Genomic DNA, 25,000 nt, shown 5'->3' on the forward strand with positions numbered 1-25,000 from the left:
ATATATGACTTTTAAAATAGCATTGATAATTTCTCGCGATTGAAAGTTAGTTAACGACGATTAAGCGATGTGTTGTGTTGTTTTTGTAGTTGTTAGAAGATACCTGCTACACAATATTAAACAAACCGAAACCAAAACCAAAGGTGGAACCTCCACCAAACGAAGAAGAAAAACAGCAAGAGAACAAGGGCGACGAGAAAAGTGAAGAGAAGATGGATGAAGACAGCGCGCCGGCTACAGACAAGCAAGCTGAACAGGAAAAACAAGCTAGCCCCGGAGAGGAGGGACAGAGTATCGACCCCGACATGGACATTGATTGATTGATTGATAATCGCACATTAAGTAATCAGTGAGAAAAACACTGTAGCCATTATATTAGTGGACTTACACTTGTTTAAATGAAATGATTTAGTTACGCTAGCTTGAGGAGGAGCTAATAGCAAATTTTCTTCAGAGTTAAGTATGTTTTAAGAACTGAAGCACTAAAGGAAGTTTTAAAAATTCACAGTGCAAACATACAAAAAACTTGAAAATGTTTTTTTTAAAAAGGAAAAGATACGAAAACTAAAAATAACTAATAAGGTTTATCTGTAGACAATTGAAGTGTTGGATCTTTCCTTAGTTTTGTCCTCGAGGTTTGAACTGACTACTTTATCGCGAAAGGCATCTGTGGGCTTTAGTTTGCTTTTTAATGAAAAGTTTGCTTTGCTGGGTGGAATAAGAGCAGCGCAATGAGAGAGGATTTTACTCCAAGAAAGTAGATTTAGAACAGGAGTACAAGACTGGACGAGGAATCTTTATGAACCTCTCTGTAAACTTATTAAACTTTGTCAGCAATTAAAAGAATGGATTTTTTTTATCATTATATACCATGGAGTCGTTGTCAAAAGGTCTCTTTACTAAGAGAGAGAAGCAATAAAATTAGTGAAAAATTCGCCCATGTCTTCTATATAAGGGCTGCAAGATATATTTTTCCACTATACGATACTGGTTCGCGATACAAGGGCTGTACGATACTATGCAAGATACCATACATTACCGTGCAGGGCTACAGTCTTGGACAGAATATAATGGAGCCACAAACCCCCATCCCCTTCCATTGCTTGCGCTTAAGACTGTCTAGCTGACAGTTCTAACTTAGAACAAACGCCAATGAATCGTAGCCAACAGTTACCAGCGCTGTACAAACGACTTATTGACGAGATCATGCAAAATTAACTACGAGAGAACGACTGGAGAACTGACAATTTGACTAACAATAGACGACTGTTTAACTATGACAATAGACGGATCGAAACGCACCAATTACTGATTACGAGTCTTCATAGACAATAACATCACGGCTCAACTGACAGACGACCAATAACATTGCGACGTAATTGATCAATCAGATCAATAACCAGAGTATAATACCATCAACTGACGTGATACAACTCACTTTGACTCTGAAGATGACTACCGCACAGGTTGTGGAAACGTTAGTCACTGTCAACGACAACAGTCCTATTCAGGACTACATTCACCCGGATGATCAAACTCAACCTACTTTTGAAATGACTCCTGGGTTCAAACCTTTCACAGTTTTAGTAAAAATAGTAATGACGTATTCCTTTATTGGTCGCATTTGTTCGTATTTTGTCAACCATTTTAATGAGAAGATAAGCACGTGAAGCAGGGTTTCCTTTTAGTCTGAATTTCAGACGATTACTTCGAGTCGTTTTCTCCTGTCAGGGAGGGGGCAAAAACGACCGACGTCAGGCTACTTACAATGGCTAAAATGCAGAAGTTTCGTGAAGGGCCAATATTAAAAAGTGATTTCTCAAAAATTTCGATACAGCCTATATGAACGCATAGCACACTTTCACAAGCTATCAGACTTGCCAACTGAGAACAGACAACATCAAAGTGCGTCCACGAATATCGAAACATCTGCGTAAAAGGGAGATATAGAGAGATTAAGAGTCACGTTTACGGCAAACGTAAATTTGTACCACGTGACAAAGAATTTGCTTTACTTGTGCTTAACTCTGTTTAACTTTGTTTAACTTCGAGTCGTTTTCTCCTGTCAGGGAGGGGGCAAAAACGACCGACGTCAGGCTACTTACAATGGCTAAAATGCAGAGGTTTCGTGAAGGGCCAATATTAAAAAGTGATTTCTCAAAAATTTTGATATAGCCTATATGAACGCATAGCACACTTTCACAAGCTATCAGACTTGCCAACTGAGAACAGACAACATCAAAGTTCGTCCACGAATATCGAAACATCTTCTGCGTAAAAGGGAGATCTAGAGAGATTAAGAGTCACGTTTGCGGCAAACGTAAATTTGTACCACATGACAAAGAATTTGCTTTACTTGTGCTTAACTCTATTCATTACTCCTACCCCAAAATTCGTAGTTTTACGTTAGTTTGGTGTTAACCATTGTTTTGGACTGTTTTTAGCTGCACGTTTTTGATTTTGAGAAATTCTCAACTTAAATCTGACGGTTGCCGTTTTGCCGTGAACGTCACTTTAAATCTCTCTTAGATATTATCCTACGTCAATATCGTGATATCTTGTTCAAATATAGATATTCGCTCTCTTGTGAAGCAATAACGTGGTTCACCGATGCAACGTTGCAGCTTAAGTTGGCCTAATTAAAAAAATAGATATCGTTTGTGCTGCTTACCATTATATAATGCAGCGCGTTTAGAGTCGTCTTACTGCAGTTCATAGCATTTTTAGACCTGTGTGTTTTAACCTCATTTTCCCATACGAATCCCACAAACATCTCAGCAAAAAAGAAAACAGACCAGAATTTTTTTTTTGTTGAAGAGGCCTCTTTTTTTATCTCAAGTTTACCACCTTTTTTCGCTTCCGCTTAAGTTTAATGTTGTACAAATAAAGGGTGTTTGCGTACAAGTGAAAAACGTGCACTCGTGCCTTCTGGACTTGTTACATAACCGTTTCGATTTTGCTCAAACTTTGTCGGTTTCTGTTTAGCGAAACTCTATATTAGCTTTTCCTTATCTTTTTATTATTTTCAATTAGCTGTACGGTTTTACTTTCGGTCGGTAGCTTGCCAAGATGTAATTCTTCACCGTTTACAAGTAAAAATCCATGTAATTTCCGAACAATTGACTGTTTGGAGGTGGAGAGACAGAGACTCGACAACATGAAGATCGATTGATTGCACATTCAAAAATCAGAAGGGGAAAACTTACCATTTTATACTTGTTTTAAAGCTTATAGCAAAGTCTCTTTTAATTTGAAAAAGACAAAATATATATTTAAAAAAATCAAAAGCATAGTGTACGCGCGGGCAAAACCGAAAAATGACCCAATGGGTCATTTTAAACTGACAAAAGCTATAAATCGCCAAAGGCAGCCGTGGGCTTTAGTTTGCGTTTTAATGAAAAGTTTTGTTTTCTAAGGGTTAGACATGGGTGGAATAAGAGCATGCGCTGTGAGAGAGAACTTAAGAAATTCCCTCCAGAAAGCCGGAACAGGGGTACAAGACTGGAGAAAGAAACGTTTTGAACATGGTCTGTAAACGTAATAAACTTTGTCAGCAATTAAAGAGTACCCTTTATTTATTTAAGGCTAGCCTGTCTAGCAAGCGTTCCCATTCATGGCGGACGGATAGCCACAAGAACAACAAAAAAACTGGAGGAGAGTTGTGGGTGGCCGGAGGAAGAAAGGGAATGCAAGCGGCCAACCTGCTCTCGGTTTATTGGAGTACATACAAATTTCTTAGTTGTGGAATAGCAGTTCATTAATTTCTGCATGGCTTATTTTCTCTAGACCACGCAAAGTCTACATGACCTTGAACCTCATCGACCCCGTAATCGGCATCGAGGCTCATATGGTGAATCCCGTTGCACTTCGTTGTACTTGAGGGCGAGGTTCCACTGTTACTAATGGACAGTTGCAACGTTACAACGCCTGGAAGCAAAGTACTTTTGCTAGTTAGTGTTCAAAGTGCAGAAAAAATACACCTGTTCATTTACTCAAGGTGTCTTCCGATCTCGCTGTTGCCTTTTTCTACCTCTGCTTTAATCTGAAATGTTACACGAACCGACGAATCGAAAATAAATGTATCTAACGACTGTGAACGTGCACTCACGTTTCTCGGTTATGTTATATAACCGTTGAGATTTTATACAAATTTGGCGGTTTCTGTTTTGTGAAACTCAATATCGGGTTTTCCTGATTTATTTATTATTTTCAATTAGCTATACGGTTTTTCTTTCGGTTAGCAGATTGCCAAGATGTAAATCTTCACCTAGAACAGCCAAAGTAATTTCCGAAAAAAATTATGGTCTATATCTTTAAGTTTCCGTTTAATGAACGAAGTGCTGCGTCCTCGACACGAAATAATCGGAGTACTTGTAGATGTTACAGCCTATGTATTTAGCTAATACCGTAAAATTCCGAAAATAATTAAGCCCCGGGGCTTATATTTTTCAAAGGCCCTTTTTGAGGGGCTTATTTTTGGAGGGTCTTATATTCGGAGGGGCTTATATACGGAGGGAAATTTGCGTTTTAAAATCGGCTAGGCTTATACTTGGCGGGAAATTTGCGTCTCAAAATCGACCAGGCTAGCTTTTAGTTGAAAGGGAATTTATGTCAGTAATTTGTAGAAAGTTCAAGTTTTACTGAAACACGCCCTGAGGACGTAGACCTTTCTGAAACGCAGCCATGGAAGAACGGCTTTCTCTATATGGACGAGGAAATCAAAGCCAAGAGTGAAGAGTCAACTACGCAAACAGCAATAAGCTGTGACACTTTCTGACTGCAATCATTTGGCACAGGTAATAGTTCTTTGGCAAATACAAAAAATTACACGCTACTGTACCGTTTTTGTTTTGTTTCACTATTTTGTGTTTGAGGGCAATTTCCAAGTACAAGCCCCCGGGGGCTTATATTCGGAGGAGCGATTTAACGGAGGGTTTTTTGCGTTACTTAGCGGGGCTTATACATGGAGGGGCTTATTTTCGGAATTTTACAGTATTGTTCTAACTTAACTTTGAGTGTTTTTTACACCATGGGTTTAAAAGACCAAATACATCACAATCTCTGTTTATCTAAAAGGACGTCATAATGGTTACATGAATAAATGTAAAACCAATTTGTTTCATCTGTCTGTTTGTTCATCTGATAAAGGTTAAGGTTTCTTACTTATTAGCAAAAGTGAAGAAGGACTCTTATTTTGAGGAACTTGATTTTAGCGCACAGTCGGTCCAGTCGCTGCCCAGGCACTACCAGGATTTTAAATGCTTTTAACTATTTTTATATTTTAAATGCCGTAGTCAATTTACTTAGAGGTAACTAATGTAAATTCATTTTAACCTTGTATTTTTTTTTAATTTATTTAAATTTATTTCTTTATTTATTTTTTGGTTAGAATCTTACTGTATATTTTTAGAGTTTTAATTGTAGTTGTATTTTGTAAGTGATGTTATTCTTATTTTTATACAATTTTATCCATTTGTAATCATTTTTACACGACCCCACAAGCTTTGAGCTTTAAACCATATCGTGTTTAAATAAAGGATATGTTTGTATGTATGTAAATTAGACTGAAATTAGTTAACATCCGTGTTACGTGTTTTTAAATTGATACTGAGTCAAAACGGCGGAATATTTAACGAGGTTACAACTCGATGATCGTTTTCTTCTACTGATCACTTCGTTAGGAGCGTAACTACTTGAGCTACGCTTTCTAAGTCTGTAAGCTTGAAGTCCTTGCCAGGCTGAAGGACAAGCACGCCGGTAACAAGCTGTTTGCGATAAAGCCATTTTAAGCCCCGCTTTATAACGTGGTAACCGAAGAGTGCAAATGAATGGATTGATAGCACAGTTTGCTTGAACCAAAATGAATAGAAGTCTCATCACCCACCATTTCTCTCGGCAAATTGCACAGTAGTCAAAAACCTGCATCATTATAAACCACGGCATTGTACAAGCCAAAAATGTTACCAGCATAACAGACAGTGTTAGTGTGACTTTTCTTTCTCGCTCACTTGCTTGCACGACGAAAACATCATCGGAGCTCATACTAAGTCTTTTCAGCTTTCGAGTTTGTTTTCGAACAGAAATAATTATACCTCCAAATAGAGCAATGGTAACGATCAAGACCAGATCTACATGACCACAAAACAGTTCGTTTCTGTAACGTTCCAGCCATCTTCTTACAGCAAAGATGAGTGTTGTGCAATAGATGAAGACGAAAATCACGCTGGTATAAACTCTCTTCTTGGTTATTCTGTGAGCATACTTGATCGGTTGGGATACTGCAGTGTAACGGTCAAATGTGATCAACATCAGAAGCAAAATAGAGCAAAGGAGGAGAAAGGCCGATGCACTCTGCATGTCCTTTCGATCAATCTGGGGCTTCTTTCCAAATGCTATCGACCAGTTGTAATACATATCAGTTGGTTCCAAGGCACAGCCAACCAAGAAGTCTACTAGAGCCAAGCTGGCAACCAGAAGACTTGTGGGTGATGAACGGATGCATTTCTTTGGATCTTTGTAGAACAGAAATAATACCAGCCCGTTTGAAAACGATGTAATTAACGCCAACGGAATAGCCAGTACACTTCTTGTCAAGAAAACTTTAAAAATGATTTCACGCTGGCTGTTTCCTGTCGCTAAGAAGCTTGACGTTTGGGTGGCATTGTCTGGGATGGAAGCTGTGAAGTTAAGGTACATTTTTGTAAGTTCTTCTATTGACTCCTATCTATCTCAGTTTTCTGTTCGCTTCGTTGTGGCGAATTTAAAGTGTTACTTTAGCACCATTTTTCGCTCTCTTATAATGCCTCTTGAAGTTTGTTTTGCCGATTCGCTATCTAAATGTTTATCTATATTGTTATAATAAATAAAGTTAGAGGAAATTAGGATGCTACAGTGCACTTATATGACGGCAGGTGTATGGTTGAAAGTGTAGATTATTCCGGGGTTATTTACGAGAAAAGAAGACCCGATATTATCAAAGAGAAACTAAATTGGTCAAGCAAACAAATCTTCCGAGACTTGTTTTGCTTCTCTTGACAAGAAAAACAATCCCTTGCCATTTCTTGCTTAAATAGTTTTAAGATATGATGCGAGCTGTCAACTGAGTTGACAGATATTCGTGAAAACTGGTCTCGTTTAATAGCAGCTGAAACCCGTAAGGCACGTAAAATGCCGCCTCGTTACCAACATTTTGCAAATTGGAATGAAAGGAAAAGAATCAATTTCGATTCAATTATAGTATTTGTAATTATTTTTGCTAGGGGGAATGGGTTTTTTTGTATTATATGTCTTCCACTAAAAGAGGATTCGAACATTTACATGAAATTTTTAAGTAGAGAAGTGTGATAGCTATGGAAAACAATCATCGTATTAATAAGCAAGAAGAGAATAGGAATCAAATTTGACTTCTTTGTAGCCTAAAACAAAACAGGTTTGAGTGTTGAAAAAATAAGTATATCATGGATTTACAGACTGCCGACTCCTTTTTTCCTGTCTTGCATTCAATACTAATCAAGCACATCTTCCTAACGTAAGCTATGATTATATTTCTCACATTGTACATTATAGAGTAGGTTGGCTGAAATTTTCCTTTTATTCAGCTTCAACCTGTTGTTTTGCGACAATGACAGATGTACGTCATTTTTGAGCTAGCCACTTGCTTGTGAGGACTCTTTAGTTTTCCTTTGGGGTGACTATAATTTTTTTAAAACGATTTTGAAGCGTAGCAATTTAGTGAAAAGCGCAGGCCTCCACGGTTTATTTAACACTATGCTGGGCATAAACATCCTATTGCAGTCTATTCGTTGTAAGTAAGGAGACCTCCTTTAGTAGAAAGGTTGAGCACGTTACAGGCATTTAAAATTTTTTATACCAAATGGTTATCATCTTAACTTGAAAATTGTTGCTGATGAAAATGCATCGTCCCCGGAATTGATATAAAAATGGAAATAGTGATTATATTTCGAAAAACAGAGACGTAAAACATCCCTTCTTTTACCTTAGGCAGTTCTCGCAGACGAAACATCTAAGCGAAAGCTGAAGTCACGTTTTGCTGGCCAAGCAATCTAAAATGTGGACTGTACGGTGAACAAGACCATAAACATTGAACTCACGTTTTCCGGCTGGAGTTCAAAGCGTAGCCTGTGTACAGCCGTGCTTTCCCCTAAAAAAAAAGCGGCTCTACACAGTTTATTCAAAGTGTCATTCTCCGTTTTTTCAGGTAGCGTTTGTTTTTTATGCCGCTGCTGAGGCGGAAACATATTAGGCCTCACTTCATCTGATAAAATAGAACACCCACTTGTGGGGAAAAATAGAGTAGCTTTCATTATATAGGACATAAATTACGCCATATACGACGGCGTCAATAGTACAATTCTTCCAAGGACTTGTAGACCCGGATGGTAGTAAATTAAATTAATTGAAGGTCTAATCCTTCGTTATATCAAGTTGGTGTCTCACTCCAGTACAAACGGAGACCGTGTCATTCGTTGCATGACCTCCGAAGACCTCACTCGAACCTATCTCATTTACAGTTAATTTACTTTGCCCGCGTTGTAAAATTCAATCCTCACCTCTAGTAATTCGACTTCGTAATTCCTACACTTCTGACCATCGATTTCAACTGTCTAAAACATTACGTCTAAAGTCAATAGATAGACTCAGATTCAGATGGATAGACTGTTTATGTGATACTCCCCCCCGCCCCCCACCCCCCCCCCCCCAAAAAAAAAAAGAAAGAAAGAAAGAGACGATTTTTAGAACAGAGAATAGAATTTAAAAAAAGTTTTACGGAGTATTAATATCCGACCTCATGCTTTCGCAAAAGCTAACCTCGAAATTAGAAACTGATTGGAAGCTCTTATAGCTTATATCTGATTCAAAGCTAATTAGTTCCAAAGCTTGACTGAAGTGAATTTAAAGCCGCTAAAAATTCAAGGGATTTTTTTTCTTCCTAGAAGTTGTTCCAGATAATTTGTGCTGATGTGTTTTATTTATTATTATCTATTAGAAGTCTGGTCTGAGTTAGATTGTAGACAACCACACAGATTTTAAAGTAACCCAATATAGACTTGGTTTAATTAATAAGGGTCCCCCAAAATCTGCAGAATGAGTATTAAAGAAGCTGGACTCGAATAGCTATGATCTTCATTACTACTGGCTTCCCATTATTTTTTTTTCCGTGGGAGGTTTATTTTGTTTTCGGTTTCCTTTGATATTTACCAATATATTTCGACAATTTGAAATGGCTTGTTCATATTTAGAGGATGGGTATGAGTTTCATCAAATGTTACACGATCTGAGTTTTAGTTCATCAAGAGCCAGAAAAGTAAAGTGCGTGATTTTGTCTCTCAGTCACACGAAAGAATCAAGATTTTCTTTCTGAAAAAATCTTCCGAAACAGATGATTCCAGTTGTCGTGAGTAAGTGCACGAACAAATGCCGAGCCTTTCCACCCCCTCAGTTACAGTGAAAAACTTAAAAAAGACGCTGAGTGCTTGTAGAAACCTCAGCTGCAGACTCGCCAGATGAGGAAAATCTCCTACAGGTCTAGTATAGAGCTGAAGGTTGTTCACAGAGCGTTATTGGTTTTAATTCTGTAGGTGAAACGATGTGTCATAAGCTTAAGGCGCGCTTACAGGAGCCCACATGATATCCTATCCAGCTGCTGATCCAGCCGAGCGGGTCAACTTTGGAAGACGGCACTCGTGTAAACAACGTAGAAAAAATTCCTCAGAGCGCTATACTGCATAAAGCAGTATAAAATTTAGAGAGGAACTTTGCATATATTTATCAACAGCTCTTAACCAGCTTTTTTCTTGAATGACCACATCTACCAATTTGGCTTGGCTACTCAACGAAGCGATTAACTAGAAAAAAAAGTATCTGCTTTTAAAAAGCGTTATAAGCAGACATATATTTTGACCGTAGTTCAGCTAAAAGTCAGAAACAATGCATTTTATAAAGCCCTTCGTCGCGCATTGAAGGTGCAGGGAAGAGACGTGATTGTGAAGTGGATAGAAATCTTGGATCATGATATATTTAGAGAAAATGCGGAAAAATAGCGCGCAGATAGCAAGCTGCATGGTATAAAGCATAAGGTGTTGTTTCCACGTCGGCCTGTCTACGCCTACAACGTAACCTCACCTTTAATCTAGGCACCTAAAGACTTGGGAGATTGGAAAATTGTGCGTATCTTTTGAAAAAATTCTGGCCACGCCTCTGACAGCGGCGTAGCTATTGTGCGCCGGTACGCACGTGCGTACCTGCATGAAAGAATGTCAAAAATAAATAAATACAAAAGCAAAATAGAAAAACAAAGCAAAGGAAATGAGCAGAATGCAATTAGAGATAAATGTAGCTCAAAAGTGATGGGAGTGTTCATGCAACTCCCTTTATATTCCGACGATATTTCCAGTGATTTGACCTGGAATATCCATGTTAATGAAATTCTTAATAAGGCCCCTAAGAGATTATAGTTTTTGGTACAACTTTAATAAGAGAGTCAAGGTTACTGGCACTGATTTAGGGCTCTTCTACTCTAGTTGTATTAGATCAATTATGGACTATGCAATACCGGCCTTTCACTTCAGTTTGCCTAAATATTTAATGCAAGAATTGGAACGTATACAGAAGAGAGCAATGTCCATCATCTGCCCCGGTGTTAGCTATCATGAGGCTCTTGTTATTAATGAACTTCAAGGAATTAGCAACCCATCATGACGAAATATGTAAGTCACTTTTTCACACAATTGTAAATGACAACAATCAATTATAAGTTATTACCTGCACCGCACAAATCTACTTATTCATTAAGGCGGGCGCGACCTGCCACGTTTTAAAACCGACCGTTTTAAGAATAGCTTTATTATCTCTTCATGTCTTATTTAAATGCAACTAACTTATAGGTTAGAGTTTTTGAATTTCGTATTTCGATAACCTTTTTTAGCATCTCATCTCATCTCTTGTTAGCTTTTTTATTCCTTTCAATTAAGATAGATTATTTAATGTTTTGATCTATAATTTAATTTTTGTAACGTAAATACACAATTCAGTTTTCGAACTGCTATGTATTTATGAATTAATAAACTTCAAACACATAATTTTCAAGGCAACATGTAATGTTTTCCCCGAAACTGCTCTTTTAATCAACTCACCCACATGGAAAGAATATAGGGGACGTGTTGGGGTTGATATGAAAACTGTGCATATACCTTTTGAAAATCCTAGCTACACCGACCCCTGCAGGCCATATCACGACCAGAATAATCAATATTATAGATTGGGAAGCAAATGAAATAGCTGAGCAAGAAAGCGAAACTGAGTTCACAAGATGGTTCAATGAAAGTATACACGTCAGAGTGAACACAATCCTAACTAAAAATATCAAGAAAAAATGAGACAGAATGAGTTCATCCTCTCTTGTGAAAACTGATAGGGAGGATACTGATTATCTGCTCTATGGACCCAAATGATCTCCATCCCCAACTAGGGGGTGGAGGGGAGGGGCTTGACCTAGCGACTTTGCAAAATAAACACCCACAAAATCTCACTGAGGGCTCCTAACCTCTTTTGTCGTTCTCAGTGACAGTTTCGACAAACACGGCTGGAAGTCATCTAAACTGTTAATGTCAGCGCGGATATTTTGGCTAGATTTGCTTTAGAATTGACTTTAGCTGCTAAATAGGTGATTCTTTTTTGATGGGATGGGACGGGATGAGACGGCACTGCCTCTGATTATGTCTCTGTTTGGGGAGCTGTATCTGATAAGTTTGACGTGTTCCTCAAGGCTTGTGTCTTGGTCCCCTTCTCTTTACAGTATATGCAAGCCCACTGTTTGATGTCGTCGAAAAGCATCTGCCAAATGTTCATTGTTATGCCGATGACTCTCAGTCATACATCTCGTTTAGTTCCAAGGCGCACTCTGGCCAGGCTGATGCTGTTGCTGCTATCGAAGATTACATTCAAAGCATCGGGCAGTGGATGTCTCAAGACAAGTTACTTATGAACGATGCCAAAACAGAACTTCTTTTGATTACCACACAGCAAACTGCTCGAGTCACAATTGATAGCATAACTATCGGACGCTCTTTCAGTGCTCTACAATCTCCCGTTCGGAATCCGGGTGGGTGGTTAGATTCTAACCTATCAATCGGATGGGTGATCACATAACGAATGCAAGCATTCTCTTATTCATTATTTGTACAATATTAGAAGGATAAGGGAATATCGAAGCAAAGAATGTACTGAACACTGATACATACCTCGATTTTTAGCCGCATTGGACAGACCGCGGAGTGTGTGCTTCAGGTAGTACGCACGAAATTTTCGAGCCGGGCCGCAAAATCTCACTGTAACTATTGTGAAAATAACATCGATAATGACGAAATCTACCATGCAGTCTTTGAAAAAAAGAAAACAATGGCCTGAAGAGTCAACTGGCGAAACTTAAAAAAATATTAACTTACAATTCTCCTCTCCCTATATATCTTTTGTACCTATCATCATAATTATTTCATTTTTTTTCTTTTTGTCCTTTAATTAATCAGTTTTCCTTTTTTGATTGAATGAGGAACCATATACTAATACGTTTTTCTCTGTTTTTGCAAAACTATTACTTTGTTAACCTCTTTTTCCAACTCTTTTTGAAATCTGTAATATTTAGAACTTGTGAGACTGGCTGCCTCGATTAGTTTGTAGCTACCTGGAGGTCAGTCAGATTGATTGTAAATAGTTTGTTTTATAATAAATAAACTTGAAACGTGCTATTGCAATAGCCTGTTACCGTAATATAAAATTCCGAAAATGAGCCCCGGGGCTTATATTTTTCAAAGGCCCTTTTTGAGGGGCTTATTTTTGGAGGAGCCTATATTCGGAGGGGCTTATGTACGGAGGGAAATTTGCGTTTCAAAATCGATTGGGCTAGCCTCATTCTTGGAAGGAAATTTACCTTTTTTCTTTGTTTTACTTTGTACTTGAGGGCAATTTCACAAGTACAAGCTCCCGGGGGGCATGGAGGGGAGATATAACGGAGGGTTTTTTGCGTTACAAGTTTGGGGGGGGGCTTATATTTGGAGGGACTTATTTTCGGAATTTTACGGTATATGGCTTACAGGCTTATCAGTTTCAGAAACTGCAAAGAATCCAGGAGTTTGCTGCGCGCCTTGTATTCAAAGAAAGCAAATTTTTGTCATATTACACCACTGCTAAGAGCCCTATACTGGTTACCAGTCGCGTATCGCATAGTTTTTAAAATTTTATTGTAAAGTTTTAAGGCCATTCATGGACTCGCTCCGACTTACATTTCCAAACTTGTATCTATATAACACATTGGGGTAGATTGTTTACGATCAAATGACGGCATACTTCTGAACATACTAACTTGTAAGTCTTTTACCACGCGGGTTATCGATCTTTTTCTATGGCTGCCCCAAAATCATGAAACGATCTTCCCCTTTTTATTAGAATTACATCTTCATTAAATAGTTTTAAAAAGGCACTAAAACACATTTATTTCGGAAGGCGTTTCCAAGCTAATTTATTATTATTATTATTTTCTAAATTATTAACTAAGATTTGTAAATAGGATTTTAAGAAATAATTTTAGTCATTGCTTTTAGAATTTTAGCATTATTATTTTTATAAATTACTAAGTTAAGATTTGTAAATAGCATTTTGTGAATAATTAATCATTGTTTTTAAAATCTTTAGAATTAGGATATGTACTAGGAATGTTTTATTATTATTATTATTATTATTTTATAAAAGTAGATTTTTTTCAACAGGATGATCAAGTAGGATTTATGTAATGTGCAGATGAAAATTATTGTGGATTGATATTTGCGCAATACAAATTAATAAGTATTATCATTATTTTTATTATCATTATTAACATTATTATTATTTATATCGACGGGACGTGCGTTATCAGGTGTAGCATAAACTATCTTGCCGGACAGAGACAAAATAATTAACCGTTACCCCAAATGATAAACGCCGTCCCAGTCTGACGTGGTCCCAATAAATGTCTTTTTTTTTCTACTTGTAAAAGGATGCGTTCTCCTTTACGAAATATGATGAGGGTATATATCAGGTAGTTGCAATGCTTTTCTTGGCTGTTTTTAATAAGAAAGTTGACAAATGCAGTAGCGGACGCATTAATATAATGCATAATTACGTTATTTTTTAAACAATGTGATACAGTTGAAAAATATTTCTGCAATGATCATTCTGTTAGTATGAGTATCTGCTTTTGTATCTCTATAAAAAAATGTATCAGTGCGTACACAACACCTCCACAGTAAGTTATTAAAGTAATCATATTTTCAAAAATGTGAATCTTCTTCTCCTTCATTCCTGTTGCTTCGTTTTTCTGGTAAAAAAGACCTGGCTTGCCTTCCAGTCAATTTACATTGTTCACAAACAGGCAACAAGCGTTGGCGACGAGGTAAGGCTAATTCTTCGCGAAGTTTCTTGTCAGAACTACCACAATAACAGCAGACATTTGAGGAGTCCAAATAACTGCAGTAAAAAGCTACCTCAACTGGATCTTCACAAGAATGAAATAACCTCATAGAGATTCGTTCTCCAAGTGGATGTATCGGTGGTAATAAAGGTGATCCACAAGAAAACACATTGTTGGCTGTGAGTTCTTCGAGAAGATATCTTTCCCGGGTGGAGAGTTGTTTCTGAGCGTAAATACAACGAGGTTTACAACAACGAAAGCAATTAACCACGCCACGGACTCTATCGCCTGTAAAGGGGGCAAAGTTAACTCGGCTTGGCTTAAACGACGTAAAGACAAATTCTGCGTTTGATATTGGACTGGACGCGTTGGTGCAAGAGAGGCAAATTGCCATATCCACCATTAGACTGCTTGTCTTAATCACTGCTGAAAAAAATTGTAGAGTCAAATATACTTACAAATCTGTGCTTTGACGTCATTTGGGTGTGTCCTGTAATTGTGAAGTCTTGCAATGGGTGTGTCACAGCGTTCTTAAGAACAAGCCCCAGTGACAAGGTATCAGACTCGGAAGAGTGCATGCACGTACGTTAGAAACTGACGCTACTTTGTTTGCCATTACCTCGGGCGTAAATACAAGAGCCCTCAGTCTAAATACGAATAACTTACCGAATCAAAGTATGTCTAGTTCAACAATGAGCTGTTGAGTGCGCGGCGCTTCAATAAAGGTGTCAGGGAGTGGGCGTATGTAGTAAAAGGCGTGGTACCAGCAGATCCAACTTATATGGCTTCTGATTAAGCAATTTTTTTCGAAATAACAATTTTGGAAACCGGACACTCACTCACCCCTCCCCTAACCCAACATTAATAATAATAACTCCTCACTTCATAATAAGGTAAAATCTTGGGTTAGAGGAGGGGTAGGTGAGCCGGGTAGTTTGAATCTTATACTGATTTATAATATTTGATGAATGACCAACCATTTGTTTAACAGTTAACATACGAAGTTACGTGCATGAGCAAATAAAGAAAGAATACTTATGGTAGTTACGCCGTTTCTCCGAAAGTAACATGTTGGACTAAAGAAAACAGTCATTGGGCGAGAAGAGCTCATGACTAGGCTCCTGTTGTGCCATCATCGACGACAACGACAACAATTTTTTTTAATGATATGAATCGTCCGGTGTAAACAGCGTAGCCAGTCATTGTGCAACCAGAAGAAGTATCAAGCTTATGTTACGGTAAATAAATGACTCCTAGCAAACTTAGCATTAGTAAATTGTATTTCCACTAGTGTTTCTCGGCAACACACAGACAATATTTGGACCCGAAAAAAATCAATGTTTTTACTTACATTTTGCCAAATGGTTTTGGGGTGCTCACAAGGTCGCCGCTCCCGAAAAGTATTAGCTAAAAGATTTAGAAAGCCGTTTTTCGATAAAAGAACTGTAAATGACAACAGAAATTAGCCATGAAAGCAAACCTTGCAGAACTTTAGCGAACGTTTACTACAGAAACTCTTCTATTTGTTCAACTGTTCAACCGAACAAACAGGAAAACTCATTTGAGCTTATTTTCAGCAGGTTCAAGCTGAAATGTAAAACACACGACGAAATTCACACACGCAATAAGTGCAGTTTTTATTGTTGAAGTTATTTTAGATGCAAGCTAGAATGTGTTTGATATTAGCAGTGAATCAGTTTGTTTGTCATATAATTTTGTTCATGATGTTTCTTACGCATGGCGATTTCGGCAAGCAGGTACCTTTACCAAATTTTGGTAAATAATTAAGAGCAAGTTTTCTAAGAACGCAAGTAAACGTAATTTATAAGCCTACTGACCATTCAATCTAGCAAACAAACAAACAAATTCTTACAGCCTGAGCCCCAGGGTGGGTTGGAATAGGCTTTGATGGATATGGGGCTGTTTTGGCTTTAATTGTGCTCAAATGGCTCAGGGAGAGGCAGAATCAAACTTTGCTCTGCAGGGCTGAGTTGGCACTCTGGGGCTGAAACAGTTCTTTGTAATTTTCAGTGTATGAAAAGTTGGGTCGCCCAGGGTAGCTTTGGGTAGGCGGGTGATTATTCTACCTGGGACAATTTTTCTCCACATAAATGGTGCCTTACACTCAAACTAGCAGTGTAAATGTTACTCTTGGAATGTGCTTCTTATACAGATAACAAGCAAGCTTTGATGCAACTAATTATTGTAATTAACTAAAGTATAGCATCATATCTCTTGAAACAGGTATAAGTCAGCATTATCATTTATGATGGTATTTTCTTACTTGATAGTCTCAGACGGCATAAGGACGCTCACTCAAACTTGGATTATCTGAAAAACAGGTTGGGTAATAGATCCTGCTTTCTATATATCGTGACTTTTTCCCACATAATTTATGTGTCTCTAACATCGTTTGTTTGCAATGCAAACTGACACCACCCTTCTTGAGGAAAGTACTGCATTCTGTTCTTGTGTTTTGGAGGTTTTACGTCCTCTCCATAATAATTAGTGACAGTCAACCATGGCATTACGAATACAAGTTCCTCCAACATCTCATCTGGTACAAGATTACACTGTGTAGCATCAAGTTGCCGTAACATGGGCATATTCTGGGGTATCTTTTTCAGAGGATTTCCACGCAAATCTTTTGCACCACAAATGTTCATATCAACCATGCGGTGACAATTTTTGACCACATGGTCTAGACCAAAATCAGTTACTTCCCAGCACCAGGAGATATCAAGGCTTTCCAGATACCTACAACTTCAGATATAAAACAAACTTGCTGAAAAAGATGTAATGTGCATAACACTGACCTTGTTGTATTAATTAAGCCTATAACAACCCGGATTTTTGGTCAGGTACTGCTCTGACCACTCCATTTATTACTTTACAAATCACCCAAAACATTTTTGATACTGCTTATCCTTGCACATTAAGGCTTAAGGCTCTAAGAAAAATAGTATAGCGTACTAATTGTATAATATTTGGCTTGTTGAGTATGATTCCAGTCAAGGACTTTAAACATATACATTTTAATATTCATAACATTTTGCATGTCTTTCTCTGTTCAGATGATTGACGACTGCATATAGCTCCTATCTGACAATAATCTGCATTTTTCTACATGAAAAATGAATGTAAAGAACTTAGTTTAGGAAGACACTGAGACAGAGGTACAGTGGATCCTTGATTATATGGACTTAGTGAGATTAGAGTAAATTAATAGTCCAGAAGATAGAGTCTGCATGATTGAAAATTAGAATATTATTCATAACTATACTTTTGTCCATTGCAATGGAAGATTGTCCAACAACATATTGCCTAAAATTTTTTCATCTGTCATCTGTGGTTAAGAGAGTAACTCAGTTTCCAGTGTTCAGATAAATGTTGCGCACATGTGAACATAAATGTGAAAATAAATTCACTTCAAAGGCATATATTCCATAGCCTCCCCCGCAGATGCTAAGAATGTCTGCAGGGAGGCTATCTATTCCAACACTTGAAAAGAAAATAATAATTATTAATCACGACCTCAGATCTTAATGACGATTTACCACACCTTCATGAAAAAGGAAATTAATACAGCCCAGAAAATTTAGGATTATTTTGGACAATCAGGAGGTCCAGTTAATCAAGGTTGCACTGTAATAGGAATGCAAAATAGATACTTTTCGATTAAATAGGACCTTATAGTTGGCCCTAAGCTAGTATCAATGAACCCAAAATTATTAGCTTACATGAATACCTTTCTGCCAGGGCATGTAAAGCAGCATCATTAAGATTTGTGCATTCAGCCACAGTGATGTGTAGCAGCCCTGTGGGATTTCCTGTCCTTTCTGGATGCAATTGTACAAATAGTTCTTTCAGAGCTTCACCTGAGAATTCACTTCCCTTTTTCAGTCTAAGAGACACTAAGTTAACCATATTCTGTACATATAGTAAAGACTGGTCAGTCAGTGACTCACAAAATGACAAACCAAAAAATCTGTGACGGAATAAAACAAAACATATGTCATTAAAGTCGATCAACCAAATAAAAGAAAAGCATGCACTATTTGACTGCATGCAGTGTGCATGTTAGGGTATCTAAAGTAAATGATGTAAATACTTAGATGTATTATGGTGATTTTGTAAGAAGACTAAAAATAAAATAGACTTAAATTGTATTTACCTACTTAGGTTATTTAAATGGAGAATACTCAGTTTGAAACAAAGGAAAATAAAATTCAAATCAAGGACAAATTGACTATAATGGCCAAAAAATAGACTATAATGGGGTAGGGGGTCTGAGAGGCCAGCAGCACATACCCAGCAAACATAAACCCAAGTACCCCCCCCCCCCCCCAGTCAAGATTGAACCACCACAATAGTTATTAGTGATATCTGCCAACTCACATGCATGATGCAATAAAATAATATTTCACATTCATTCACTATTCTGCGCTACTGTTTCTGTAATTATTAACATGAAAAACAATCTTGCCAAGGCATGATCGATCTCTGCAAGATGTCACAATACCTCACAAAAATTATACAGGTAGATATGTGCTATCTCGACAAGGTCAGGGGTGCCAAGATTTTGCACTTTGCAATGCTACCCTTGGCAACCTTTGGAAATCTTTGGGAACCTTTAGTACTGTTCATAGGTTGTGGGCATGTCTTTGGCACCATTTAGAATTCATCAGATTTTTATATAATCTCAGGGAATGTGGATGCCAAAATCACACATTTGACCACAGGGAGTGTACATGGACAGTTTCTAGCTGGTACTTGTAAATCTTAGTGCATATTTTGACATTCAAAAACTGTGATTACAATCCTGGAAATATTTAAAGATAATGCTGTAGATGAAGCAAACGGTAAATCCTGGGGTGGGGGGGGGAGGGTACTCCATATGATGGCCTATAAGGGGAGGCTCCGCCCAAAAGGGGTGTCTTTTTCGGGCTTCAGGTATATGAAAGGGTAGGGATTTAACTAGTGTAAGTATAAAAAAGGGGAGGGAAATCTGTCATTTGGGTCCGTGAATTTTGCCCAAAAGGGCTTACAGATGAATTTTATGGCTTTATAATGTCACGAAAAAGTTCTGATTTTGTGACTGATTCCTGTTTAAAAGACAGTGCATTTACTGCAGTTAAAAGGGATGCAAAGTTCTAAACAAGGTATCTGAAAGGGGTACCAATTGTCAATAGAAGGTATACGAAAGAATCAGTTACACAAACAGGTTGTGTGGGATCCCTGTGATTTGACTTAAGAAAAGTTGGCATGTTTACAATATTATACTTAATAATATGGCCTCATACTTAAGACGTCGACATTTAGTAATCAGCTGAACAGTATCATCTGTCATGCTTTCTCCATCCAACCACAGATGCTCCAAACGGTCTTGGGCATTTTTAACTAAAACCGCTATGGCATCATGAGTAATCCACTGGATGCCATCAAAGTTTAATGAACAAAGTTGGTGACATCGTGTGGAAAGAAACTTTAGTCCGTAATCTGTGAGTTGAGTACAGTGCGAAGTATTTAACCTTTTTAAAGGTAAGCATTCCAAACATTCCAAACACTTATCAGTCACAGCACAACCTTCTAAGTTTATGTCACGTAAATATGGACAGAACGTGGCAAACTGATCAAGAGTATCTTTGGTGACTTGATGACAGAAAGATAATGACAAAGACTGCAGAAGAGGACATGACTGAGCTAAAATAACACAGCCATGCAAAGTCAGTTCAGTTCTTGGTTGAAGATACAGATGTTTAAGAAGAGGAAAGTTCGATCGAATCATCTCGCTAAGTTCCTCAAGCGAAGTTATCCAGCTATAAGTTTCCAAAAGCGACAAACTTTTCCGTAAAAGAGGGCATTTTGAATAACACAACCATTGCTTACAAACAGGAGCGACATGCTTGCACAGCTCCCTAAAAGTCAAAAAAGAAAATATTTTAAGAGCAAGCTCTTCTGGAAGATCGTCAAAAGAAGAACGCCCAGCTTTCAGTTCTGCAAGGTTTGTCTCCGGAACATCTTCCAGGAAAATTATTTCTTCTACGTCTTCATCGTCTAAATCTTTGTCAGGTTTGCACCCATTGAAAACTTCACTGTTTTCAACTTTTTTAATCAACGCTTCCAAAACTTCGCGGACTTCAGATCCCATGTTGACTCCATGTTTATGTTGGAAGAATTCAGTGGAATGACTATCGATCCACGGGGATAGGGTAGGGTGATTTTTTTGCCTCTGTACACTAATTATGATATAATCATGCCGTATGCATGCCGTATAAAAAGCTTTAAAAAACCCCAGTAAATCAGAAAATAAAAGAAAAAAATGATAATAATAATAGACGGCAAAATAACTGACAAAAAGGAACTCTCATTACCAGAAATAATTTTGTTTAAGTACTACCCCTCTCACCAGTTTAGTTAGGTAAGAACTATGGGAATCATATATGAATTACCTACCATGAGTTTAGGCACAACCGCTGGTCGGTCGAACAATAACCCACGTGAAAAAATGGCTTCTGCTTCTGGCTGGTCAGTGTTTCAGTGATGTTCGCTGTTGATCAACATTAGGATGTCTAGAAAGAAAGATAAACGGCAGGTTGAGCATGAAGAATGCGTTGAGACACTCCCTAAAGTGAGAAAAAAGCAAATGATTGGTGAGAACTGGGATGATGAAGCTGAGAAAACTTTAGAGAGACTTGTGTTCGGTGGTGAAACTGATGCCCTCAGGGAACTAGAAAAGTTGGAAAACGAAGTTTCTGTGGACGATGGTAGTGCAAGTGAGGAGGTATTAGTGTGCCCAATGAATCACTTAGTTTGTAAAATGTTGATTACGAAAATAATGTCTTTTAGTATGGCAGGGCTGCCAAAGAGGCAGGGGCCAAGGATTTCCGATTCCCCGGCTACTATGAAGGTGGCCCCCGGCTACTTTCATAGGAAGATAGGAGAAAAATAGAACCAAAGGAAATCCCTAGCTGTTTAATCCCCTCCCCCAACCCCTACTTGTTGTATTTACCCAGCAACTTGAAATCTTAGTGACAACCCTGAGTTATGTTAATTTATAGTGATGGAGAGTGGCTTTATTTCCCAGGCGGGTTGCACTCCCATACATGGGTTAGATAGGTACATGTATGTGCCGCCCAATAGGATATTAGTGGTTTTTGAGGGTCTCGAACCTTAAATTAGGTATTATTTTTGCCCAAATTGGTATTGTGTTCCCGCTGGGATCCTTAGGGGGTGTTTACATCAGAAAACTCGCACCAGAGCGCATTTCATAATGGCATAACTTTTTGATTTCATATCATGTTTACATGATGATGGATTATTTCATATCTTGGTTATTTGAAGGTGCATTCCATGTTGATAAAATACACATGTGATTCAAAATCGCAAACATTATGCATGCACTACCTGTTCTAGTCCTCTAGCAGAGGTCTAGACTATTAGCACACTAGAGGATTTTAACAAATTATTGCTTGATTTTGAGAAAATTCCCAATTTGTAGATTCCATGTCATTACTCTGTTGTTTATTATGATTCCATCATTATTCTGTCGCTACGGAAGTGGCAATGCCAACAAAACATGGGTTGACCATTAACATGGGAGTTTGTGATTCAGGACACAGAAAAGTGTCCATTGTCCGTAAGCTGGTATCAATATTAAGCAGGTCAATTTTAGAAAAAATGTAGGAGCTTTTCATTGGGCAAACAAAATGGTCTGTTATGTACAGGTGTGCGTAGAACGGCTGGGTTCCACTGTAGTGTATAGTTGCTTGATACAAAGTAAAAACATTAAAAAGGTTTCACAAGGGGTGTACAAAATACATGTACATTTACTTCATAGCACAAAATAGTGACAGTTGCTCCATGACAAGTGCAGTGCATGCTATGTTAATGTGTTCTTTTCTATACCATAAGGATGATGAAGTTGTTGATGAATTGCACTATGAGATAAAGAAGATTAAGGGTCGACAGCCTGCCTGGGAAGATGACGCTGATGATGAGGAGAGGTACATTGTACCCATAAATTGTGTTGCTCCTTTGCTTCTAAATACAGACATGCCAGCTAGTAATCAAGATATGATTTTAACAGTGATTATCACTAATATAATAATAATAATAATAATAATAATAATAATAATAATAATAATAATAATAATAATAATAATAATGAAAATAATAATAAATATGATAAATTATAATTAGTTCTGGTCATTTGCTATCTATGACTGAATTCTTGACTGATCACAATGAGCGATTCCAGAAAATATCCATACTATACCACGGATGGCTTTAAGGATTTCTGAAGGGGAAGGGGGGTTCACGATTATGCAATTCTGAGGGCATGGGGGGGGGGGGCTATTTACGATTGGAAATCCGAAGGCATGGGGGAATTCCACAGGTGGGATTTCTGGAGTAGAAAGTGTAGAGTGAGTTCCTTGAAAACGTATTTTGGAATTTCGGAAGGCAAGGGGGGGTTAAGACATGGAAGCCGTCCGTGGTTGAGTGTGGATATTTTCTTGAATTGCCCAATTCAATAAGTATAATAGATATTATAGTATGTGCTTCTGAATAGAATTCAGCAAATCAGAAAGATATGCTGGCAGATTCATGCAGAGTTAGCCTCAATATAAAGTAAAATACTGGTATCCACAAATTCTGCAAAGTGTTTGAAATTATAAAATACACAAAAAAGTTTTATTCAGCATTCATAGCAAACTCGAATCTGGACTATCAGGCCTAATGTATTAAACCCAAACTTTAAGTGTGCATAAATTTTGGAAATATCAAAAGTTGAAGTTGTTGATTTATTTGATTTATTTGATTTTGAATAATATTTAGTCAGGGGTGCCCAGTTCAGCGAGGCTGGTTTGATTGGGGCCCTGATGAAAGAAAAAACAACACAAAAAACAATAACAGATAAAAAAATTGGAACAACTAAGTATAGTGAAGGTATTGGAGGCTCAATTTGGCTTGGGTCTAGTGCCTTTTTAGGCCAAACCCAAACTTATTTAAATAATGCTCGCTCCTCATGCAGGGCCAGAGGAAACGTGTTCCAGATCTTGGCTCTGCTACAGCTGTAGCGGCAGATGGAGCAAATCTCTGTAACGCGTGTTGAATGGAAATTGCGCATGCAGCTAAATTCATTTAAAAGTAAATATGCTGGAGCCAGGCCATGAAGGCTCTTAAAGACTAGCATGCACTTTAGATAAAGATTGATTAATAATTGTAGAAGGCATTAAAGATAATCATTTGAATTAAATAAAATAATTGTTTGTACATGTACTGGCATTGTTTTCATTCATTGTAATAATTTTTTTTCATATACTTACTGGTAGGTACTGTAGTACATGTACTTGCTTATAATAATATACCTTAAATACATGTATGTTATGTTAACTAATGTGTTGGCCCTTTTAATTTGTAGAATTGAGATCTCATCAGAATCGCGTTTAAAAAAGTTGCGAGATGGAGCAGATGAGACAGTTGTTACTGGAAAGAAGTTTACGCAAAAGCTAAAAAGACAGTGAGTTGCTTCAGCTAAATGTTTTTTTTGTTGTTCCAAAAAATAACAAGTCATTGTCCTTTACCACATGCAAATCCCCTTTTTTTCTTGGGAATCTTTGCACTGCACATTGCTCTAAAAATTTGATTTTTCTAAAATAACAAATTATGTCCTTGGAATGCTTACCATTCTGAAATAGTTCAGTCCCTTTATACCTGTAAAATAATGAAAGTACAAGAAGGTAGGATAGTGGACAAACAACCAGAGGCTGCCGTCCAAACATGAACTGCAAGCTGCAAACTGCAAATGTGACTGCGAGACCATGCATGGTCACCTGGGGAGTGTTTGCTGTTAACCACAAAAAACCTGATGCTAAAGGTCTCCATTGACTCTAGAAATTGAAACCTGTAAATGGGCTGCTACCGAAAAGTATAATTTGTGCATTAAAACAATTTTTTTTGCTGCATGTTTGCTAGACATTAATTTTTTTCTTAATCAACCAGCCCTCCACTCAAAAGGAGGATTCTATTTTAAAGTTTAGTTAAGCAGATGCTTCTTTAACAAAGTCTACGAGTCCTCAGCTTCTGTGTTCATATGATCAGAGATAGGATTTAGAAAAGGAGATCTGAAAATATATTGACCCCGGTTGTGTTGCGTAAGCGCATGGATGCGTGATTGCCACTTTTAGGAGTCATTTAAGGTGATGGTATATGCAAATTGCCATGTTCTAGTTTGCTTTTAACTGTTTCATTGATTTTGTGATTGTTGCAAGGGCCTTGCATTCTACACTAATGTACTGATAATGATTGTAATAAACATCTGTAATCAGTTTACAAGTATACTTTTTCTAACGTTACTGACAGGTTTGAAAGAATATATGGTGATGCAAGCTGGGCAGATCTGGATAAAAAGACCAGAAAAGGTGCTAATTAATATGTACCATTTGTTTGCCTAGGTCTGTTCCACTTCTGAGGTTCTCCTTAATTATGTTAGATATAGATTGCCAGTCATATTCATCTATAGACCACAACATAAAT

At 37.6% G+C, this 25,000-nt stretch overlaps 4 protein-coding genes across 7 annotated transcripts in view; 2 read left to right on the plus strand and 2 right to left on the minus strand.

The window, feature by feature from the left end:
* The window catches only part of LOC140948688 (97 kDa heat shock protein-like), a 19,498-nt gene extending 18,563 nt beyond the window's left edge, over nucleotides 1-935 (plus strand). For all 3 annotated transcript variants that reach the window (XM_073397952.1, XM_073397951.1, XM_073397953.1), the window contains one exon: nucleotides 90-935. In XM_073397952.1, the coding sequence (XP_073254053.1) occupies nucleotides 90-320 (231 nt within the window). In that variant the 3' untranslated portion in view covers nucleotides 321-935. The remainder of the gene's footprint in view (nucleotides 1-89) is intronic.
* Nucleotides 936-5,570: 4,635 nt separating this feature from the next.
* LOC140948583 (5-hydroxytryptamine receptor 1B-like) lies at nucleotides 5,571-6,753 on the minus strand. Its single transcript, XM_073397836.1, has one exon. It carries the CDS (start codon nucleotides 6,694-6,696, stop codon nucleotides 5,587-5,589), a length of 1,110 nt encoding a protein of 369 aa, XP_073253937.1. The 5' UTR covers nucleotides 6,697-6,753; the 3' UTR covers nucleotides 5,571-5,586.
* Nucleotides 6,754-14,103: 7,350 nt separating this feature from the next.
* Nucleotides 14,104-20,758, minus strand: LOC140948689 (F-box and leucine-rich repeat protein 13-like). Of its 2 annotated transcripts, XR_012167076.1 has the most exons (4): nucleotides 19,765-20,758; nucleotides 18,210-18,449; nucleotides 15,813-17,224; nucleotides 14,104-14,884 (listed from the first exon to the last, which is right to left on the minus strand). XR_012167076.1 is itself a non-coding variant. In XM_073397954.1 (3 exons), exons 1-3 carry the CDS (start codon nucleotides 20,610-20,612, stop codon nucleotides 16,855-16,857), a joined length of 1,458 nt encoding a protein of 485 aa, XP_073254055.1. In that variant the 5' UTR covers nucleotides 20,613-20,758; the 3' UTR covers nucleotides 15,408-16,854. The 2 variants fall into 2 exon arrangements, 1 of the variants encoding a protein (XP_073254055.1); XM_073397954.1 differs by lacking the exon at nucleotides 14,104-14,884 and having other exon boundaries at nucleotides 15,408-17,224.
* A 198-nt stretch (nucleotides 20,759-20,956) lies between these two features.
* Nucleotides 20,957-25,000, plus strand: part of LOC140947546 (U3 small nucleolar RNA-associated protein 18 homolog) — a 14,920-nt gene continuing 10,876 nt past the window's right edge. Inside the window, exons 1-4 of the mRNA XM_073396686.1 lie at nucleotides 20,957-21,245; nucleotides 22,376-22,467; nucleotides 23,886-23,984; nucleotides 24,827-24,885. Of these exons, the coding sequence (XP_073252787.1) occupies nucleotides 21,030-21,245; nucleotides 22,376-22,467; nucleotides 23,886-23,984; nucleotides 24,827-24,885 (466 nt within the window). The 5' untranslated portion in view covers nucleotides 20,957-21,029. The remainder of the gene's footprint in view (nucleotides 21,246-22,375; nucleotides 22,468-23,885; nucleotides 23,985-24,826; nucleotides 24,886-25,000) is intronic.

The sequence above is a fragment of the Porites lutea genome, chromosome 9 (assembly GCF_958299795.1).
Source record: "Porites lutea chromosome 9, jaPorLute2.1, whole genome shotgun sequence".
Lineage (NCBI taxonomy): Eukaryota > Metazoa > Cnidaria > Anthozoa > Scleractinia > Poritidae > Porites > Porites lutea.

Excerpts from the sequence above, each read along its gene's own strand:
- LOC140948583 (XM_073397836.1), bottom strand. The coding sequence starts at position 6,696 with ATGTACCTTAACTTCACAGCTTCCATCCCAGACAATGCCACCCAAACG.
- LOC140948689 (XM_073397954.1), bottom strand. The coding sequence starts at position 20,612 with ATGGGATCTGAAGTCCGCGAAGTTTTGGAAGCGTTGATTAAAAAAGTT. Across the intron at positions 18,450-19,764 it reads ACTAAATGTCGACGTCTTAA|ATTTTTTGGTTTGTCATTTT; the intron begins GTATGAGGCCAT and ends ATTCCGTCACAG. Across the intron at positions 17,225-18,209 it reads TTACATGCCCTGGCAGAAAG|TTGTAGGTATCTGGAAAGCC; the intron begins GTATTCATGTAA and ends TTATATCTGAAG.